General features: G+C 35.9%; 1 protein-coding gene across 45 annotated transcripts in view; it reads left to right on the top strand.

Annotated features, from left to right (window-relative positions):
- LOC126363857 (serine/threonine-protein kinase MARK2-like) overlaps positions 1–21,755 on the top strand; it is a 284,053-nt gene extending 262,298 nt beyond the window's left edge. For 14 of the 45 annotated variants that reach the window (XM_050008036.1, XM_050008023.1, XM_050008020.1 and 11 more), the window contains 3 exons: positions 16,697–16,729; positions 19,071–19,179; positions 19,328–21,755. In XM_050008036.1, coding sequence (XP_049863993.1) covers positions 16,697–16,729; positions 19,071–19,179; positions 19,328–19,546 — 361 coding nt within the window. In that variant the 3' untranslated portion in view covers positions 19,547–21,755. Of the gene's footprint in view, positions 1–9,415; positions 11,499–16,696; positions 16,730–19,070; positions 19,180–19,327 lie in introns of those variants that run through there. The other 31 variants (XM_050008038.1, XM_050008025.1, XM_050008034.1 and 28 more) reach the window with 4 other exon arrangements.
- The last annotated feature ends 716 nt before the right edge of the window (positions 21,756–22,471 follow it).

Raw genomic sequence — 22,471 nt, 5'->3', positions numbered from 1 at the left:
ATTGGATGGTAACAATTCATTTGCATGTACTGCTGTGAAAGTTATATCCAATTCTATGCAATACTTTGCACAGTATAGAGAAATTCTTAGTAAGACTGTCACTAAGAATCATACCGCCAAATCTGTTCCACAAATAGATCTCCCACACCTCTTCGACGTAGGCCTTAATCTCCCAAACGACCCCTGTAACCAACTGCAGAGGAACAACTCTGGCCACCCAATTATTACTCAGTACCAATCCAGACTGGAACAGATTAACCACATCCTTTATCAGGGCTTTCATCTATCTTTCACCTTGTTATAATGTGAATAATGTGCTGCCCAAAATTCTTTTCAACTCTTCCAATGTAGAGCTCAGATGCTCGCTGAAACTAAGAAAACTCATGTTTCATCCTTATGCTACACTTACAGCCAACCACTGCAGAAGACCCACATAAAAGGACTGTCCTCTAGTAACACACTCAACAACTCCCCTGGTAGCAACATAATTCCTTCCATTTAATTTTGAGGTTTTATGTAAGGTTTTCATCTTTTTGTGACATATTCTTTATTGTCAGTTAGGTGCTCACTCAACCAGCTTCATCAGTAAATGTCTTATAATTATGTTGCACAGAGAGGCACTCTCATTTTCTTACAACAGTTTTAACTTGGTAAGGAGTGAGTCACAAAACACACTGGTGAGAAGTATATTAATTAATATCCTTTTCACTTACATTACATTTAAATTATTACAAGGATCATGGAAGTGAGCATATCCAACAAAACAGCAAACAAAGATTTTCTGTCAATCACATTGCATATTAAGACACTCTTAACTATTCAACCTATTCTATTCCAGTCCTGTCACTCTGATACGACTTTTGCCCAGCCTTATTATATTGACAGTGACCATTAATCATCATGCAAATGAATTGAGGAGTCTAGTGAGAGAGGGAGCTATTCCACAAAAAATGAAATATTAAGTCTTGTCCATTTTCATTATTCTAATAACATATAGTGTCAATCCTGGGATCTGGAACAAAGTGGCATAGTTCCTGCTCTTTGTGCAGCAGTTGTTCAATCTTCTTGAATGCAGCCTTATAGTCATTTTGAGAGAGAGGAGGAGCTATGACACTTACTGATTTCTGCTATGTGAATTGCAGACATCCTGTCATAAGAGTTGCAGATTTATCATTTGTAGGGGAAGAACATATTGTTCCAAAATGTAATTGTTCCTTTTATATATCAGTCCTCTTATATGTATTAAACATAATTTGCATTTTGTCCGTACATTGCAGTAAACATGTTGGGTCTTTCTTCTATGTAAGTAAGTTGTTGTGCTACTAGTAATCCTGTTTTACAATAATGAGAGAAAGTGGATCCATGCCATCGGGGAATGTTGAAAGTGGTGGTAAAAATGCAGAAATAACCCTGATAAATGAAGAGAATAGGTGTAAATAGGAGAAAGAACAGTGGGAACTAGTATGTGAGTTATATAACCAGTAAGAAAGTAGGAGCTAGAAACTGTAATGATGGAGGAATGAGCAGAAGAGAGAACTCATTTGTTTTTCACGTAACATCAGCGACTGGGACAAAGCGTAGAGTATGTTTTAAAGCTTTTTGTGATATATTCGCAGTGTCACAGAAAAATGTCAATGGCTAGAGGTGACAGGTATGTGCTTAAGGTTGGTGAAGATGTAGTTAGCAATGAAAATGCCATTGAACTTAATACATCACATCACGGAAATAGATAGATGGGCAATGTTAAGCACAAGAGAGTGAAGTCTTGTTGGATACTCTTAGACCACATTAAAAAGTTTCCGGAATACAGAAGCTCTTACTAGCAAAAAGACCATACACATAAGTTGTAAGTTGTAAATGTGAAATCCATATCTGAAGTGCTCTACCTCTACGAAAGAAAATTTTAAGAATCAGGAGTTCTACCTGTAAAATGTGGCGCATATGCCAAAGTTTTCAATGTAGATCAGCTTTAAGCATAGGCTTGTTCCAGTAATGACAGTGACCAGAGGCATTGTTCTACCTAAGGCAGACGTGGGTATACAACCTTTGCTTCCACATTTGCAACTCTTAATTCGGATATTACGTTTATGAGACCAGAAGATATTGTCTTACAGGGTTCATCATAAATTGCGTCATGTATCATGAAACATCTTAGTGATCCTTCAAATGTTCATTATAAAAGAAGGTTGATTCTTTCCTCAGACTCTTGCAGTGGACAAAACAAGCAATAGAGTGTACTATTCTCTCCTTGTCAGAGGAGCCTATGACTTGATTCAGAATTATGTCTTTTTTCTTGGACATACCTGTCTACCCAGTGACAGAGATTTTCGCACAATAGAAAAGAAAATAAAAAAAATACATTTACACTCCTGACCAGTGGTACGACGCAGAAAAAAAAAAGCCGAAGTTGAAAACCCATTTACCGTCATTCCAATGACAACAGAAGATTTCAGGGTTTTCAGTGTTGAGCACCAAAATAGTACTTAGTAAATAAACTTTTTATATAAAATTCTCTGTTAAATGCCCATACAGCACATCCCAAGAGGCTGTAGACAGAACTTTATACCAGGGCTCTCTGAACAAAGAATGAAAGATGGTACTCAGAACGCCCTTTCAGTGATGAGAAAATAGCTTGTGGCACAACTCTTAGGACAGCAATAAGTGAAACAAGGCAAAAGAAATGGATTGAAAGCTCGGAGAAAATGGACATGTCACATAGCAGCAAAATGGCATGGAAATTGATCGGAAAGCTCAATGGGGACCCAAAAGAAAGCAAAGACATGGCTAGAGTAACACCTAATCAAATTGCGCATAAACTACTACTGAAAGGCAAGCCCAACAAAAAATGTGAGAAATGCAAGTTACAACGTGATATGACCGAATGTCAAAAATTGGGTGCTAACCCATTTAACCACTGCTGAAACGTTTAAAATCCCCTAACTCTGGAGGTAGTCCAATGTAATAGCACTCATAAAACCAGGAAAAGAGCCTGACTCACCAAGCAACTATTGACCCATATCCATTGTGCACCACCATCTCAAAATGTGTGAAAGTCTGATACGTAATTGAATCAGTAACATTATTGATTCAAAGTTAATCCTGCAGCAAACTGGTTTAAGACCAGGTAAATCATGTACTGGCCTGATCTTGGCACTCGCAGAGCATAAAGATGAGAGAGATGAAAATAAACTGAGAACGAGCGTTGCTCTGCACAATCTAAGTGCCATCTATGATACAGTAAACCAGCGGAAATTATTACTCAGAATCTGTGGTACTACTAGGGACTGTCAACTAAAAAATGTATAGAATCCTTGCTGCAGACTTAACAATTCTACGTTGCCGTGGAATGGGGGAAGAAGTCATTGGAGAAAGCGGAAAAAACACCCTTGCTCAGGTAAGTGTTCTGGCTCCCATCCTGTTCAATATATATACAAACGACCAGCCCATTCCCAGAGATCAGAGATATTTTCTCTGTGCTGATGATATGCGTATCACAGCACAAGGGAAAACCTTTGAGGAAGTGGAAGTAATGTAGGAAAATACCCTGGAAGCTGTTTCAACATACATTGCTGTCAGAAATGAAAGCAATTTTGCAAGGTAGCGTATTTTGCCATAAAATAGTATAAACAGGTGATAGTAAAGTAGAAACAGTGTAAATAATACACAAAGTAAACAACTGCAGCGTGCATTATTGTAGACAAAAATGGTTTTAGATATTTTCTACTTAACAGATGTCCACACACATTCCAATAACTGGTTAATGTGCTCAGTATGGCATGTGACCACTTCTGGCAACAATACATACCTGACAATAATGTGGCATGCTGTGAATGGTGTCATCAGTCTCATGTTGAGGCAATAATGCCCATTCTTCTTGCAGAGGTGCTCACAGTCTTGGAGAGCAATTAGTGGATGCTGATGTGATGCAAGCTATCTCCCTTGTGCATCCCAGACATGCTGAATGGGATTCAAATTGGGAGAGCGAGCAAGCTGTACCTTGCGTGCAATATCTTCCATTTCCAAGTAAACATCAACCAGCTGTGCTCTACAAGATCGAGCTTTATCATTCATCAATACAAAGCACCTCGCAGCAACCGCAAATAAGGTTCCAAGACCTCAACACGATACCTGAAAGCAGTTAAACCTTGCTAATTCACCCATACAATTTCTTGAAGAGGTGTTCGGGTGATAAACGTAATCCTTGCCTACACCACTAGGGTTCCTCCTCAATTTGGGTCTCTTTTCACAGTGTTTGGGTCCCGAAACCATGTTCCCTCCAGATGTGAATCCATTGAGAGTTGTTCTCGACTTAATTGGAACTCATCTGTCAAAACAACATTGGGACACTGTTCAACCGTCCGGGTGGCATATTGATGACTCCACTCTAGACGTTGCCTTCTGCGAAGACATATTAGAGGTAGACATGCAGCAGGTCTCCAACAATAAAGGCCACTCTGCAGAATCCTTCTGCATACTGTTTGCCTTGATATAACACATCCTGTGGATGCTGTAATCTCACATCCCAGTTGCCATGTGGTACTAATGCGGTACTGCTGTGCCCTTACAGTCGAATAACGGGACACTTTTCTGATATCACACTTGGTCAGCCTGCCCTGGTCTTTGAAATACAGTTTTGGTCTCTTTACACTGTTGCTACATCTGAGAAACAACAGAGGGATTCACATTAAGCCATCAGGCAACATCAGTTTGCAGCTGTCCTGCTTCCTTCCTTTCTTTCTCTAGCCCTCCACCGCAGAGGGTCTGGTAGGCATCATTTATATGCCATACTGCACCATCTGTGACTGTGTACCAGGCTATTGTAGATGTGGGGCTAACCAGCAAACATACCTCGTTTCATAGGTGTCCTGATGTCATTGTGGCATGGTTATCCCTTGACCAGAATGTCATCTTCCATGCAGAACATGATCATATCGTCATCTGGTTGACAGTTTGTATGATTATATCCTGAATTAGACACAGGACGGGAAATTGCGGTTTGGTACTTTAATTTTGGATGCCAGTATATTACAGTGACCACTCTCTCAATCCAAATCCCTCCAAAATGAAAGTTTGCACTTTTCACCTGTACACACGCCTAGCAAATTGGATGTTACACATTAATTGGAATGGATCTATCCTTGAGCGCACAGACCGGCTTAGTGACGCTTGACAGGTCCCTCACATAGAAACATCGCTTTGAAGAAACCCAAACTAAGGTAGCTGCAGGGGACAATATCCTTAAAAAGCTAATTGGAAGTAAGTGGGGCACTAAACTTACTGTGCTTAGAACCACTACTTTAGCACTTTGCTTTTCTGCTGCTGAATACGCATGCCGTGGATGATCTAGATTGGAGCATGCAAAGAAGATCAATACAAACCTTAACAAAACCTGTACGCTTGTCACAAGACTCTTTAAAGCCCACACCACTGGAAAAACTCTTCCAAGCATCAGGTTGCAGCAGTCCCAAGTCTCATAGAGTAGCTCATGAATGTAACGAGCAGTTCAAGAAAACATTTGACGAGCGCCATCCATAATTTGCTAGCCTTTATGGATTAAAAACACTAAAATTAAGGTATTGGTTCCTCAATTACACTTTAGAAGAACCCCCTGTCAGCTACCCTGTTCAGAATGTCCACGAAGTGGTGCCAAAGTAAGCTATAGGTCATGGAAAATACTAAACCATATCATAACTGGTGTAGCCCATGTAAAAATCAATTTGATAAAATGGAGCCCATTACAACCCAACAGTGATAAGTGTGACATTTGAGAAATATAAAACTTGGAACATCTAACATGCCAAAATTGTCCTGCATGTTGCTCCTTATGTGACCTGTGGCTAAGCAGACATGAAGTCTTTGATGTAGCCTATTTTGGTCTAAAAATATTGACTGCTTCAGACACGAATAAGTAGAGGACATAGGAAATTAAGTGCTGAGAAATTTGATAAACAACCAGGCTTGCTCTTCTTCAAGCTTCTATTCTGATATGGAAGAGTGGTACAGACTGGAACTCTTCATGAAGATGCCAGTTATCACTCCAAAACCCTTGGCTGATCATTCTTACATGATTCAACTTCTTGAGGAAGTACCACTACTCTGTCTATGCAGAAGATGCATATCAGTCCTGAAGTTAAAAGATCTCATGTTACTAACGCTGCCACAGATAGCTTCAATTTTTCATGATATTTACCGAAACCTGAAATCCCCAGAAACTTAGGACAGGGAAGATACTCCAGAAGAGAAATGAAGTTTTTTGTAGTTGATATGTATGCCAGATAACAAGACTTACACTTGTGAAAAAGTATTTCAACCAGGATAAAACTATTTAATATGTGTTTTTTTAATTGTTGTATTAATTATAGCATCCAAGGTCATATTCAGTGGTGTTTACATTAAAATTGATATTTTTCCTTTTGCATAATTTACATAACAATAAGAAGAAAGAAGTTACCCCTTTATTGTACACTGCTTTAGAAAACCCAAATTATTTTAATTTCTTCTCATAATGGCATAGCTCCCTCTCATTAGACCCCTCAGTTGTCCTCGCCAAACTGTAGCAAAGAACAGATTTGGGTAGCATTGCACGTACTCAACTTCAGTCTCTGTATCACAATACATGACATTTGAATTCCCCCCCCCCTCCGTCTCCACCAGCTCTTACCCATGCTACTTCACTTTAATGTAATTCTTTTGTTGTATAACTTACACCTATACTTTTCTATCTCCCCACCCCCTTTCCTTCCAGAGCTAAGAATGCTATTTGTTTATGTGCCACAGGTAGTGCTCTCAGCTCATACTAGGATGTGCTCAATAATGCCATATGCCTATTAGGCTGTTTCCTTCCTTAGCTGCTATCGCTCCCTCCCATGTGTTACTTTCTTCCCCTTGTTCTTTATACCCACTGCGTCTAAGACAGCCCTATCTCAGTCAGGCTGCTGTGCCCCTGGACATTGTAGCCATTGTGCTTGCATACCAGTTTATTAATTCTGAAGAAGGTATAGTCCGAGTTTAATCTTACTTGAATACCTGCCAGTCGCTCATAATTTCGGCTACATGGTGAGTAGGTAAAGAAATTGAGAGCAGTATAAATCAACGAGGTACCTTTACTCATTTCATTGTTTAAAATTGTAGATTGTTGATTTTGCCTCGAAGTACACTCAGCATTGATAGGAAATTGCGCTTGACTTACATGGTTGCATACATAGTGCCTCTGAGCTGATTGGAACTGCAGCACTATGAAATTCCCAAATAACTATAACGTACTTCTGTTATAATTCAGTTAATGGTGTCAGAAATTCTGAACTAATCAGTACCTTCTGGTACTACTGTAGTTGACATTTCCTGCTGCTATACATTGGAATAAATAGATGAAGATGTCTTCGTGGGTGCATTAGCTAGAATGTATCAGCCGAGGTGTTTCTTTTTCAGTTGTCATAATATACGTATTGTTCCTGGGGAATATTTAGTGAATGCACAGAGTATATTGAAGGTAATGGAGAAGTTCATTTAGCATTTTATCATTTACTCATTGATAAATTACAATTGTTATATATGAATTTAATGTGTGATGTGCAGTATTTGCCAGTTTTTGAATCTCTGGGAATTGATGGTGAACTATAATGTGCTACAACATTTAGAGTCCAAGCAATGTGACAAGTCATATCTATCCTTTATGTACTATCATACAGACATGCAACCACAGTTTTTCATTATTGAACCTTTTTTTGTCTCTATTTCATATTCCCCTATATCACAATCTTACTCTTCATTACGTATGTATTTTTCAATCACTAATCGTAGAAAACTGTAACTGGAAGAGTGTTTTCAATAAAGCATCTTATTAGCAACTTCCATAACATTTGAGCCTTGCGAATCTTTTTATTTTGATGATGATAAATGCTAGCTTTCAATTTCCATATCTTCTGCTTTAAAAATTACATTCTTTATTTGAGATTTATGTTTGTGTACTCTTTGGTCCTGTAAAGAATATCCTCTCTTCTGCAGTAAAGAAGGATGAACATCCCTTGACAAAACAAATCTGTTTTCAATAAAGTTCTTCTAAGTGTGTGACAGCTTAATGTGATAACATTATTTCAAGCATTAAAGTTAATAAAAGCTGCCTACAATACCAGCCGAAACATACATTGCTCTGTCATACATGACACCATCACACACACTCAGCCCATGCCCTTAAAATACAAATCTCATTGAAAATTTCACATACATTATATTGCATAATTATCGGATAAGTGAAATACTGCATGTATTTTCTCAGGTATAATTTCCATATTTATGATTAAATTGATTGGATTTCCGTTTGACTACCTTTTGCATTGTGTTTAGCTGCAGTTACATGCTGCTGCAGTAATTTACTGTGGCAGTGATGTTGATCAGTTGAAAGTTCATCACACGTAGGGAGTACTGGTGTATTGCATCCGCTATAGATGTCACTGTCTATGAACATACTGAAAAGTACAGAGCTGTGTATTTTACAACTTATAATCACTAAATATTTTGCATTATAAAAGGAAACTTAACAACCATTTGGGTGATGGTTCTGTTTCATAATACTACATTTTTTTTAAAAATTTGCAATCCTTGTTGGAAGAGCTGCTTTCAATCTTATTAATACATCCATCATATATAATTTACAATCGAAAATGACCAATTTTGCTTTACAGTATTCATGTGCCATATATTCGATTTATTTTGAAATCGCAAGGGCAGGATGAAATTGAAGCATAGAAATAGTGTGGCATGTTCATATTGATTGGTGGTATCAAGCACCATATACAGCGTAAGAAATCTTGTTTTGGTTTTAAAGAAGATATTTTCAGTTATTCCAAAGGAGGACCTCAACCAGCATGGATGTATAAAACCAGCTTACAGCGTCTAAAATTGCTTTCATTCATATTAGATATAATTTCATAAATACATAATACATAAATTATTAATAAATTAAAATGTTTAAGTTTTCTTATATTTTTTTCCTTGTTTGCGTATGTCTCTCATCTTCCTGTAATTATTTTTAATTTAACATTATGTAAAACTCATGACGCAATTTTTGTGCTAACTATGAAGTTTTGTATAACTTTCAAAAATATATCATTTCCTTTTGGCTCTAACTTTCCACAAGGTTTGTTTTGCATATGTATTTGTCTGTTAATCTCTCTCGACAACTGCACTTAGTAGTATAATTATATCGATCACAACTGAAATTATATTTAAATTTTTAGTTCTTTTCTTTCTTCTACCACTACTCACATCTTCTTGTCTGTTAGGGCAAATGTGCTAAATTGAGTGCAAGAGGTTTCCTATTTAATACTATAAAAGTTTATCTGTAATTTAGCCAGAAGATAAAGGTATGAATTTTTAACACTGACAGGCAGTTTTTCTTTCTGCTTGTTATTCTTAGGACCTAAAATTAAGAGGGGAGTTGGCGTCACAGAAGCAGTGAACCTTGCTGAGAAAAACTGATGCATATGCGTGGCTCTTGGAGTCACATTACGCATCTTCAGAGCTCTGCATTTGATTTGGTACAGATCATTCAGTATGTGAGGCTCACATGTGGGGTGCTATCAAGCTTTAGGTCTTTATGAGACCAAAGACCAGACTGTAGACAGCTATTTGCTTCACATGTATTTTGAAAAGGAATTGTTACTATCCAATAAATTATTAATTTAACTTTCGCATGAAATCTGCAACATTTTTTTATTGTTGCAGGTATAGTTTATTTTGATAGATAATCAATTTTATGATTATCTAATTGTATTGTAAATAGAAGTACACAGGAAATAGGTCTAGTCTACCTTAAATATTATTGTAATTTCTTATTCCATTTGAGAGACTGTTTTGTAAAGGGTAGCTGTAAACTAGTGTGTGCCATATTATAACACAAGAAGTCAATCAGAAATTTACTCCAAACATGAGCAATATTATTGCCTTAAAGTATTCATACTTACCTCAGCTGCACAATTACATTAATGTGTTAATGTACTTGGTGTACGTGATTCTGGGTTTCATATATTAGTTATCCACACACAACTGTTAGTGCAAGACTTAATGCGGTTCCAGGGTTGAAACGTTGCTTCAGAAGACTGTTTATATGCCTCTTCAGCTGCATGCCTATATAAATAAATGTGCATCTCATTTGGGGGAACAAATACTTATGAATGAATGTTACCCTATGCTGTCTACCAAGCAACTTAGATTGGCAATGATAATCTAAACATGCTGCCTTTGTTTAGTTCCTTTAATTTTTTACATAGGTATAGAAATTGAGTGAATGGCTCAACTTTAGTCAGCTTCTTAAATTCCCAGGTTTTTTTGTTGTTTATGCAGTTTTGTATTGAGTGACTAATCACAGTGTATTTATGTAAACATAGACGACTTTTGAGTCGTATACATCTCACAATATTTCATATGTAGCATTCTTTCTTCAGTAACTACAATACAGTGTCAGGGTAACAGTTTATTTTCATCCTTTGTGCGTGTACTAAATAATGCTGTTTAGTAGTAACTAAATCAGTATTGTCAGTGCATTTAAACAAAAGACATGACCAGCATTATGCGATCATAACCTGTATCTCTTGAAAATATTATTGTTAATACTCAGAACAATAGTCCATAAACATTTTCTGGTTTAAAACCACAAAGTCGATATTTATTTCAAATGATATTAAGAATACAGGACGTGGTGCCTGGCTTAATCTTGCCATTACTACAGTTTGATCATATTTGACAATTTTTCAAAATTCACAGTGTCTTTTGACTGCAAAACATTCCTTTAATAGTTGTGCATGCTGAGTTAGTAATGAGTACTTAAGCAGTGCCTTTAGAAAATTTGTCAACTCTTGTATTTGCAGTAATTTCATTTCAGTAGCAATTTTTGATGCAGGCTTCTTCTCAGATGCCTTAGTTAAATATGACTCTTTTGTAAATTACTACTAAACCTTGAATTGTTACCAGTAACACATGGTACATTGTTAACAATAATTCTCACTTTTTTATATTAAATTCAGTGTTCTGTTTTCTGTTAGTTGCACTTTCTAGATATGGAAAGTGTTTTATGTAAAGGACAACTTTTCTATAAATAAATAGACATTGTTAATGCTGGTAACAGTACTTCATATTAAAGTGAAAAAAAGTGCTTGTGCATTGCATTTACTTGCTTACTGAATGAATTTTCTTAAAGATCTTTTATGTATACTACACATAATTTGGTTTCAGCTCAAACTGTTGATAAGCTCTTAAATTGTATGTTATAAAATTAAATCGCATCACACAGAAGAGTATATTATTTGAGGTACTCATTTATTTGATTTTTATTTGCATAAATATTGGTCAGAAATCCCTTTTGTGCAACTGTATGTTTATTTTGTGTGTGTACAATTTAATATATATATTATATAGTTAATATATATATATATATATATATAAACGCATCTTGTTGAAAGTTTTAAATTTTGAATAAAATTCTTTAATACATTTCTACTATATGATCATTTTTTTGTTTTTTGCCTTAAATATTTACAAGAGGATTAAATATTAGTAGTAGTACACATTTTTTATTACTGCTTTATACAAACACAACATCCAAAGCAACCAAGACACACAGTGAAGTATTGTCAGAAAAAAATCAGTCTCTCTTAAGGAAATGGTTTTCACAACAAATTTTATTTTGTTGTTACAATATTTGAATAAACATTTTAGACTTGGCTTACCCCATTTTTAGCAGTTTTGCAGAAATGTAAATTTGATAGGTGTAAGTATTTTAGTGTCTTTTTGTGTGTTGTGTATCTTTTCTCTCTTCGACAAAAGAACAAAAAAATCGAGTTTATATTTCTGAGATCCAGATCATTGGCTTAACACTTACCAACATGGAAATTGAAGTTGCTGGAATCAGCATTTACTTTGTTGTTTCTGTTTTTATTGTGTATTTAACCTAGAAACTCCTCATAATTCACTTTCAAAGAACACAGTATTGTTGAGTTGTAGAGAATAGGTTTCTTAAACAATTAGTTTGAAGATAAAATTTAGATCGAAATTTCATGATAGATTAAAACTGTGTCATATTAAGTCAAACTTCAGGCAGCACTATTATCCACAGATTAGTTATTTAGATGTTTAGATTAATTATTCATTCCATAGACCCATAAAAGAGGGAATCCTCCTCAGTGTGGAACATGTCAGATAAACACATTACGATAATGTAATTAGAAAGACTTGAGTTTCATTCATTTTAATGATCCTCAGTCAATAAACAGTAAAATTATGTACATGAATTAAATTTAAACTTCTAATATTAGAGGTATCCCAAGAGACCTTCATTGTCACAGTACAATCCTCACAGTGTCAGTACCTTTCCTCTGCTTTCAAAATTGTATAAAGGTTTTCTTGCATCTGTCGCAGAACATGCACTACATGGAGAAAGTATATAAGGCACTGAGAACTATAAGGGTCCAAAGCCCGGAGACAAAAGTTTTGGGAAAAATGAGTGTTTATAAAATAAAAATTTGGGTACATACCACCAGTCCCATAGGTTTTACATTTTTTTCGGGTGTGGACCTACAGCACAGATAAAGCTAGTTCCCCCACAAGATCATCATATATCAGGAGCATGCATAAAAGCTACAGTCTCAAAATTGATGGTGTGCTTTTGGTTCCGAGTATCTCATATGATAGCAAATGTTGTAAGGAATGGCTGTTATTTGGTTGCTGTGAGATGTACTTTGTACTGGACCATGAGGTGTGTGCAGGTAGCTCATATGGTAGCAGCTTTCTTTATGAAATGATACGTCTCAGTTTAAGCACTGATCCTTCACACACTGTTAATGGATTATAAAGGATCATTCATGGATTAGTATCATGTATATATTTGGAGTACACAACAAACAGTGTGTTTTATTAGAAAAGTAACTCAAACATGCACACCACAAAAGTTAGTTTGTATGTATTTCTGCAATTGAATTTTTCCTTTTTTCTGAGTTACGTATGCAGGGTAGACCTGAACTGGTTGAAGTGCTCCAAAAAGTTTTAGCTATTTCTCATAGTAGATATATAACAAAGAATTATTTCACTGTTGCACATTTTATCCATATGTTTATCTAGAACATAAATAGATATGTGCACAGTGTTTTTGTCACGGTATATCAGAGCATATAATTTAAGCCAAAGTAGCATGCTATATGATATTACATGATTATATAATTTCACAGTAGTGATGATATCTACTTAAAATAAGTAAGTTGGAGGACATGTACACTCATGATCAGCTATTAAACTAAAATGAACTTTCGTTTGTTGTAAGGATAAGGACAAGTAGATGTCAATAATTAGAGTTCACAATTCTTTGAGCCCAAATATCAGGAGATGTCGCTTTCCATGTGTTGGTGCCACAGTGGAAAGCTAAATTTCGAAGGCAGCATATGAAGTGTGAAATTCGTAGCTCATTACTGCTCCTGGCTTTAAAAGAAATAGGTTTTGGATTAGCAGCACTCAGTTTTGTTCCATATGTATAGTGGCTTTACCTTTTTCTATTTATTTCTGTTCGCCTTTCTCTGAAACATACTATAAAGAATTATTGTAGTCGGTGCTAGCTTGAATGTTAAGGCAAGGATTGAGATAATGTGGGAATTAAGTTAATTCAGCAACGACCATATGTGAATTCTGTAAAGTGAAATTTGAAAATGTAAGTTAACATTTTTGTCAAATGTATAGTTTAATGTTTGTAGTAGCCCCAAAATTAGTTGTTTTTCAGTAGGTAAACATCACCAAAGATTTATTTATAAGGTTGCTTTTCCTGAAGTGATAAGGAGAGCCAAGAAAATTGTGGTTCATATCTATGTAGTCTGTACATTTGATACAGATTTCTTGAGTATTAATGCATTGCTTGAATATGGTTGAATGAATGTTGGTTCTTTAACAAAATTATCGTAACATGCTCAGAAGAATTAATGACAAATATTGAGTCATCAGCATCTGAAGATGATTCATTCCATGCTGTTAGAAAGCAAGGGGTGCATTTGAAAAGACGGCATACCAAGAAGAGTGCACCATAATAACAGATTTTTTGTTTGTGGCATCATGCCCTTGTTGTTCTAGTTTGAGTGACTTTTAATTGACTTTGCCACCTTCCAGAACTGTCTACTAGTGGTATTTTATCCTCCAGCGTCCAAAAGGAAAAGTGTCATAGATTCAGGGTACTGTAGGTTTCATAACTATTTGTTGAGAATTTTCTGTCAACTGTACCATTAACCAACTTTACTATGGTGAGTACAACTATTGCATCTGTCTTTATTCAGTTACTGAAAAATAAGTAAGTTACACTACAGCTGTCATTACTGTGGAGACAAAGAAAAACATTAATTTTTCTGTCAATGTGACCAATTAATTCTCATAGAATAAGGACATGGTGTAGGCAAATTATGTTAATCCTTCATTAGTATCTGCACTTAAGTTGAAACTGTGTGCTAGAGGAACAGTTGTGCCTTAGTTATAGGCCTCAACTATTGGATTTGTAACAAATTAATAGTAGATCCATATGGTGCACAAATGGCTGGTAAAATATTATTGTAACTACATTTTGTGGTTGTGATGAACTCCCTCTTGGGAGCCATGGGGATAATAACTGTGTTTTGCAACACTATTTTATGTTAGGTGCCTGTGACAAATTACTGCAGTAATCTAAATGAGCTAACAGGAGAATTTCGTGTGTTATTGTTACAAAAAGAAAAACAGACCTGTTTATATCTTCAGATTGTCTTGCGTTCTGTAAAAAGATCCAAGTTCCATTAGATAAATTCAGTCGGAAAGTATTTCAGCATATATTTTAGAGGATATGTGCAACATATTACTGTTGTGAAGTTTGTATATCAATTAACACTCTGTCATCAATGGCACAATTTTGTTTTACACACCACATGAAATACATCAGTTTGTCAGAGTACAGCAACCATTAGATAACCTTATTTTATGAAAATTGTTCTGAAATATAATGCTACTTATCACACCTAGCACTACAATGTATTCAGAAAGTTGCATTATGTATCAGTATTAAAAGTAATAATATAATGAATATTTGAAAAGCCTAATAATTAACATGGTGCTTCAGTGTGACAGCAGGTAGGTCACCATTTATATAATAAGTGGAACATGTGTACCAGATAATACATGAAAAAAACTTAGAGTAAATCTTCATAGTTACCTTTTCTTAAAGTAATGTAAATGTGGGCGAAGCAAAATTTCATCGTATGATGCAAAACTCCCTTAATCCCTTGTCAGGCAGTTCAGTTTGATGTTAAATGCTGATACTTCAGAAAATCTTGTGGGGGGGAGATATATATGAAAACCATACACAACAATTACAATGATGCAGTTTAATACTTATCCACCCACCCTTCTCAGAATTATGTTGGAAAATAAAACTGGAGTATTGAAAAAAAAATTGTTTAAATGTGTGGCTTTTGTTGGGCCAGTTTGTATGGTAACTCTGTAAGGTGATAGTGTTCACTTTCATATTGCATAAACCTTTGTGTTATTAATGTGATAATGATTAGTGCACTGCATTTTGTGTTGGTAACATTTGACTTGGTGTCTAGGAATGGTTCAAAGAATTTCTTAAATGATGATATTAGTAAAGCTGACAAGAATCATACCTACATCACATAGACATGGGAGCAGATTTGAGTTAATGTAAATAAGAGAGAGACCGCATTTAGGACAATATTAAAATGGCTATGGGATCTTTATCTGTTGAAATTTAATGTCGGCTCAAAGAAAATAAGTCGGGAAGAGCTGAACATCGTGTTTTGTGATTCAGTATCTAAACTTTATTTTCGCTGTATTTTATTTTATTTTGTAGATTAATTAACTGTTTTATCCTGCTCCGAAAACTGATAATTACTTCTTGACACTGATTCATTACATTCTTATAGTAGAAAAAAGTTTGTTCGAGGTTGTTAAATTTGGAACATGTAACTTACATTCCAGGGTGTTTAATCTTTCAGTACTTGAAGACATTTAAAATGTAATGTTTTCTTATGTTTGTACAATTTGTCTTTGCTTCAAAATCAGTGAGTACATGTACATGAATTCAGTAGCATATGAGATAGCAGTTTTTTCAGTGGTGATGTTTGCAGTCAATTGTTTCTTAGTGTTCAGTTATGAACCACACACTGTGTTTATCAAGACCATTCTCTCTCTCTCTCTCTCTCTCTCTCTCTCTCTCTCTCTCTCTGTGGTGTGTGTGTGTGTGTGTGTGTGTGTGTGTGTGTGTGTGTGTGTGTGTCCTTGTTGACTCCTGAAAATATCTCTGCATTCTGGAGTTCTGTTTGAAGCTGAACCAATTGCTGATGTTTGTTCATGCCCTGAGAAAAGTTTGCATTTGTAGTTGTGCATTTTTGTTGTGGATCTTGATCATGTTTTCTGGGATTAAAACAGTTGTTTAAAATATCAGGAATGAAAAGGTCAGTGTCAGCTAATAAATACTGGCATATCAGTCATTGGTCATTGGTTTGTGAAATACGCAAGTGCAGTCCTAGTGTTGCTTGATTCTTAAGTTTGCAGTTAATGTTTGTAATGTAATGTGCATTTTTTGTTTGTTGAAGTATAATGTCTTTTTGCACAGCACTTCATAATATGTGTTGTTTTGTTTTGACCCATCATTGTTTAGATTTGCTTTCTTTTTGAATTTCAGACCCATGGATACGGTCCCTAAACATGTAGTTAGGTACGTTTACCCTTTTTACGTATATTGTAGTATATTAAAGATTTATTTTAAGTGTTCCATTGTTAATTTTTTACTGATCTTCATTTAAATTGGTTTTGTTCATATCAATATGCATGCAAACACAAACGAGAATTAGCTTTGTAAATAAAAAGCAAAGGGAGAGATCTTGGTCACTAAAATTCCACACAAGGAAGACCTGTATAAATATGTATCTTTGGGAAATGTTGTACGTGGTAAGTACTGTCAAGGAGTTTGATAGACAAAAAATATGAACTAAAAAGCAGTATTTTAGAATTAAATCAATTATGTTTGATAGTTCGCCATTTAACAATAAATTATTGGTTTCGGCTAGTGTGTGTGCAGGGGGGAATCGTTATCCTATGAAAAGAAAGTGGATACAGAGTGTGCATGCTATTGTACAGAGTCAGATACACATTCAGGTTTTAATTATGACTTTTTGTAAACCTCAGTAAGTATGAAGTAACTGTCATTTGTGTGTGTTACTTCACTTAGAAGCAAGGAAAGAAAATTTGTAAGTACAAAGACATATGTAACAGACATTGAACTACTTTCAGTTTTAAAGTCTCATCTCCTCCCTCCCTCCCCCCCCCCCCCTCTCTCTCTCTCTCTCTCTCTCTCTCTCTCTCTCTCTCTCTCTCTCTCTCTCTCTCTCCCCCCCCTCCCCCCTGCTATAAATTCCTAACTATTTACACCACAAAGTTTAAACAGTGACATGTTTCAGAATAATTCTCCTCTACATATGTGAGCGCACACACACACACACACACACACACACACACACACACACACACACACACACACAATCTTTTTTAAAAAAAATTGTCATGGTTTTCTGTGGCAGCTTCAGACACATCTTCACTGCCTGTCTCCCCCCACCCCCCCCACCCCCACCCCACCCCCTCATGGAAAATTGTTGATGCAGTAGCAGTCTTAACTAATCACCATTCTGAGTGCACTTTGTTTTGAAGTTCAGAAACTGTTTGCAGAGTTGTGTAAGAGTAAGAAGGAACTAGGAGATCTCTCTACAACTGCTGTCTTTCTTCTTCTTCTTCTTCTTCTTCTTCTTCTTCTTCTTTTTAACCCTCCCTAAGAGCATGCTCGATAAGCAAGAACATCACCTTGATGAAAAGACGTATTAGCTGTCTTTGTTGTCAGTTTTCTTGCACTGTTGAAAAAAACTTAATCCTCAAACAAATTCATTTGATACAAGACTTTCAGTAGTATCCTTCAGAATGCAGTGAACTGGAAGGGCATCTAAAATGTTCCCTCATTCCCATCCCCTTTCCTCATAAAAAACAAAAAGAAAGGAGGGGGGGACAAAAACCTGCCTTAATTTTCTCCACACTGTGAATAATGTGAAATTTCTTCAGTGGTGACGAGTCACTGTATTGCCATGGTGTAGACTGCTGAACTGTTGTGCCAGTGCGCCCATAACTTACATCTATCTCCTCTTCAAATCAATGAAACAAATTAGTATGCTCTGTGCTTGTAGGCAGAAGAGCACTATTTTTGTTTGGAAAATGCAAACTAGCCTTAAAAGCTCCTACAAGAGCCCTGCCTGCATGTTGTAAGGTCAAACCTTTATAAGTGTGTGCACCTCGTTCTCGGAAGACATTTAGGGACACTGTAGAACTATTTTCCATATAAAGCAAAGGTACTGGTCGTCATGAAATGACATTAGTGAAACCAAAGCACATCACAACACAAGTTTGGCTAATGTAGAAGTAGCAGTAAAGGAACATAGGAATATTGTAATGCAAACTTGGTTTTAAAATGAAGGGAATATAATGAAATGAAATAAAGTAAAATAATAATAATAAGCACTGATACCGTAATGTGTATGCATGTACGTTTAACAGATTATGTAACTTATTGATGTTTTGTACATAAGGTATTTACCTATGTTTTGTTCATAAGGGGTTTACCTATTAAGAAACATTTATATGTATTCCAGTCATTGGTTATTTGGTTAATACTTCTCATTTGTTGTTCACTTAGGTAATTCACACTAAATCACGACATTTCAATTCAGTTAGGCAACTTTGATATGTAAATCCTGTAACATCTTTGTAGTAACCTCATATAACAATAGTCAAAATTTTATTTTATGAAAATGTGTGTGTGTGTGTGTGTGTGTGTGTGTGTGTGTGTGTGTGTGTGTGTGTGTGTGTGTGTGTTGTGGGAAGGCAGGACAGATGTATTAATGTGAACAAAAAATCTTTACATTATCATCTGCATTTTCTTTTAAAATAGTAGTCACGGTAAAGATTAATTGTATTTAAATTTTTATCCACAATTACAGTGAATAAATCTCTTACAGCAGCACTGTCAATGATGATCAGGTTAAACCTCGATCATTAAGATTCACGTGGAGTATGAAGACAACATCATCAAGGGACCCAAATGAAATAATGGCAGAAATACGAAAGGTAATGTTTTCTCTTAAGCAATACTGCAGTAGTGCAGAGAATAATTTCAAAGTTTAATGGTAAATGTAGAATGAACATTTATTATTTCCTTCTTGTCATTACTTTGTAAGTGTTTATAGCTTGTTCTATATAAATTTTACAATTTCAGGTATTGGACGCTAACAACTGTGATTATGAACAACGTGAACGATTCCTTTTGTTGTGTGTGCATGGTGATCCAAACACAGACTCACTTGTTCAATGGGAGATAGAAGTGTGTAAACTCCCTCGACTGTCCCTTAACGGAGTAAGATTCAAGCGTATCTCTGGAACATCGATTGGTTTCAAGAATATTGCATCGAAGATAGCGAATGAACTGAAGCTGTGACTACCCGTTCTAGAGGGAGGCTGTAGTGAGGATGAAGGTGGAACAGCACCTCATTCCACATCAACAGCTCCCTCAAGAGGCTGACGATGGAAACTTGGCCCACGGCGGCCATGGCGATTCAGGCGATAATCTGTGGAGCCATTTGAAGATGAATGCTTGCCCCCCCCACCCCTGCAGCTCAACCAGTATAATGCTTGAATATGTAGAACACCACTTCCTTACTTCATGGAGCAGTCAGTAGCCTCTGTACAGTGTTCAAAGTTCGGCTTTTTATTTTTATTTTTTCTGCCCTTCGGTAGTGTGATGATGTGGCTTAGGCAAGAAATGCATTTCTTCATGAAGCAGGATTTGGAACTTTCATCCATTAATGGCTCAGACTTGTATATACTCAATGATCCATGAAAAATAATCTCTTCCAAAGTGCTCTGTTTTCACAATTTATTTATTTTCATTCTGTAAATATTTCAGTTACCTTCAGAATCCAATCCACATTTTCTACAGTCCTTGAGATTTCACCTAAAGATTTTATACAGTTGGAACATTTTTCAGTAATTGTATGGAATTAACATAAAATTGACATGAAATTTAGTGTAAATGAACTTATTCATTTGTAGGTCTAATGTTGTAATAATCACACATTTGCTGTTTTATATTTGGCACCATGAAATCAATGGGGCTGTTGATCTCAGATATTCGTCATGTACATAGTGATTTTGGGAAATAACAGCAATTTTCCACTGTTTTTGCAGCATCATGTTGTAAGCAAGGCTGAAGCTCTGAAATATTTGTAAGATAATAAAGACTCACAGTGTAACTTGCAATATTCAATAGCCTATTCCTTGTTTCAAATAGCATAATTCGTAAAATAATGGTTTTGTGCTTCTTTTAATTTGTAATAGGGGCAGAGACAACCTGATTAAATAGACAGGCCTTCCTCCTACACCTCTGCTGCGCCCTTTCCTGTCCCCCCCCCCCCCTCCTCTCTCTCTCTCTCTCTCTCTCTCTCTCTCTCTCTCTCTCTTTCCTCCTCCTCCTCCTCCTCCTCCCCCACCCCCACCCCCACCCCTCGCCCCTCCTTGACTTCCATGAACGTACTAAATATATTTCGGGTTGTTATCCACCAGTACATGAAGTAGTGCTGCTGTTCAGTGTTTTGGGGGCGGGGGGGGGGGGGGGGGGGGGGGGGGGGGGGTTGGGAGAAAGATATGTTAGTTTATAGGGTACTCCTAGTGGACAAAAATGAGGTCGTAGGGCCATCTGTACTTAATTGTCATCATTTTTGGTGAGTAGTTTTCCAGGTCAACCTAACCATTCACACGAATATTGAACCTAAACCCTAATTTTGGTAAGTTACATTTCTTGTGTTTGTTGTTGAATAGGCCATTGCAGGTTAGTCAAGGAATGTGAGAATTGGATTGTGGAGAGGAGTAGATAATGACTGTTAACAAAAAGCACCTCATAATATCTTACTGATATATACTGGCTTTCAGTGCTTTTGTTGTGTTAGTTACTTCATGTATCTGTGGTTAGTAACACTCTGCCTTATGCCCTTGTTTGTTAAAAATAAGAGGAGGCAGGTTAGAGACTATGAACTCAACAGAGTTTTAAATTTAAAAAAAAGTGGAGAGATGAATCATCTGAAACTAAATCATAGGGAAAGATTTTTTATACCCTCTGCCTATGGCACTTATGGTGTATGATTTCCTAAGGGAACACTAGCATCACAGATGTTTTTATAATGTCAGACATTTTTATAATATGTATGCTTGTGGTGCATAGTTATGTCAGTCTTGCTACTTGTATGATCGGGTCAAAAATTCATCTGCAAACTGTTGGAGTCAGTGCATTTTTCAGGTACTCTCACAGTCAAGTAAGTAGTCTAATGAATGTGGAGTTGAGTTCAGATATCTACAAAATGGGACTGTATGCAGTCCTGAAAAATGAAATTTTCTAGTGCCTTATTTATGTTTCCGTATTTATTAAATTCACTTGGAAAATATCAGTAAATGTTGAAATAAGCATGTGTCAAGAATCAGTTAGCATCATTTGGTTTCCTCTGTTTCTGTTGTTAATACTCATTTAAAATAGAGTTTCCTTTATAAAGTAAATACCTTTGTGAGGATCAAAAGTATCAAATAAGAGACTCTGGTGTATCAATAGGTTTGACCTATTTGTGATAAATAAATTACTTTGATACAGCCAAAATTAATGTAGCTTTTCAGTGATTACAATTTTCCATAAAAGGTTTGTACTGCCTAATTCACCACTATGTGTTATGATGGTCAGCTGTCAATTTATGTATACAGCACGTTGTGTCTTGAGCAGTGACAGTGTAATTAAATTGGGCATCTTGACAGAGACTTAATTTTCAACAACATTCATGTATAACATTCATATATACTAGGTTTGCGGAAACATCTGTTACCTGAAACTTGCAAGAATCAAAGTTTAAAAAAAAATTATTACAAAAAGTGATTTGATTCTCAAACTCAACAAACGTAACTTAGAAGTATAATTTTGTGTGTGTGTTTCAGACATTAAAAAAAAATCATTAATTCAGATCTTTCCTAGCCACATTTGCATATACTGTGAGAACTCCATGTTGTTTCTCTTGACAGGTTCTCATACAAGTGATTTCTCAATATTTTTTATTTTTTTATGTCAGCATTAAAGTGTTTTGAACTTATTTGTAATACTAGCAAAAAAAGTTTGATTTGATTCAACAAATCCTCAGAAATGGAGCATAAGGGATCTGAATATGTCTGTCTGCTGATTTGTATGTTAAGAATTGAAAATTGTGTACTGGTTTTTGGTTTGGTAGAGGACAATCACTTCGAAATATTATATTACTCAGCTGTCCAAAGAGGTAACTTGCAGTATACCAGTAGTACTTCACTACAAAAAAAATTTAAAAAATAAAATAAA

This window comes from Schistocerca gregaria, chromosome 1, assembly GCF_023897955.1.
Source record: "Schistocerca gregaria isolate iqSchGreg1 chromosome 1, iqSchGreg1.2, whole genome shotgun sequence".
In the NCBI taxonomy this organism is placed as follows: Eukaryota; Metazoa; Arthropoda; class Insecta; order Orthoptera; family Acrididae; genus Schistocerca; species Schistocerca gregaria.
This window is presented reverse-complemented; position numbering and strand designations above follow the sequence as displayed.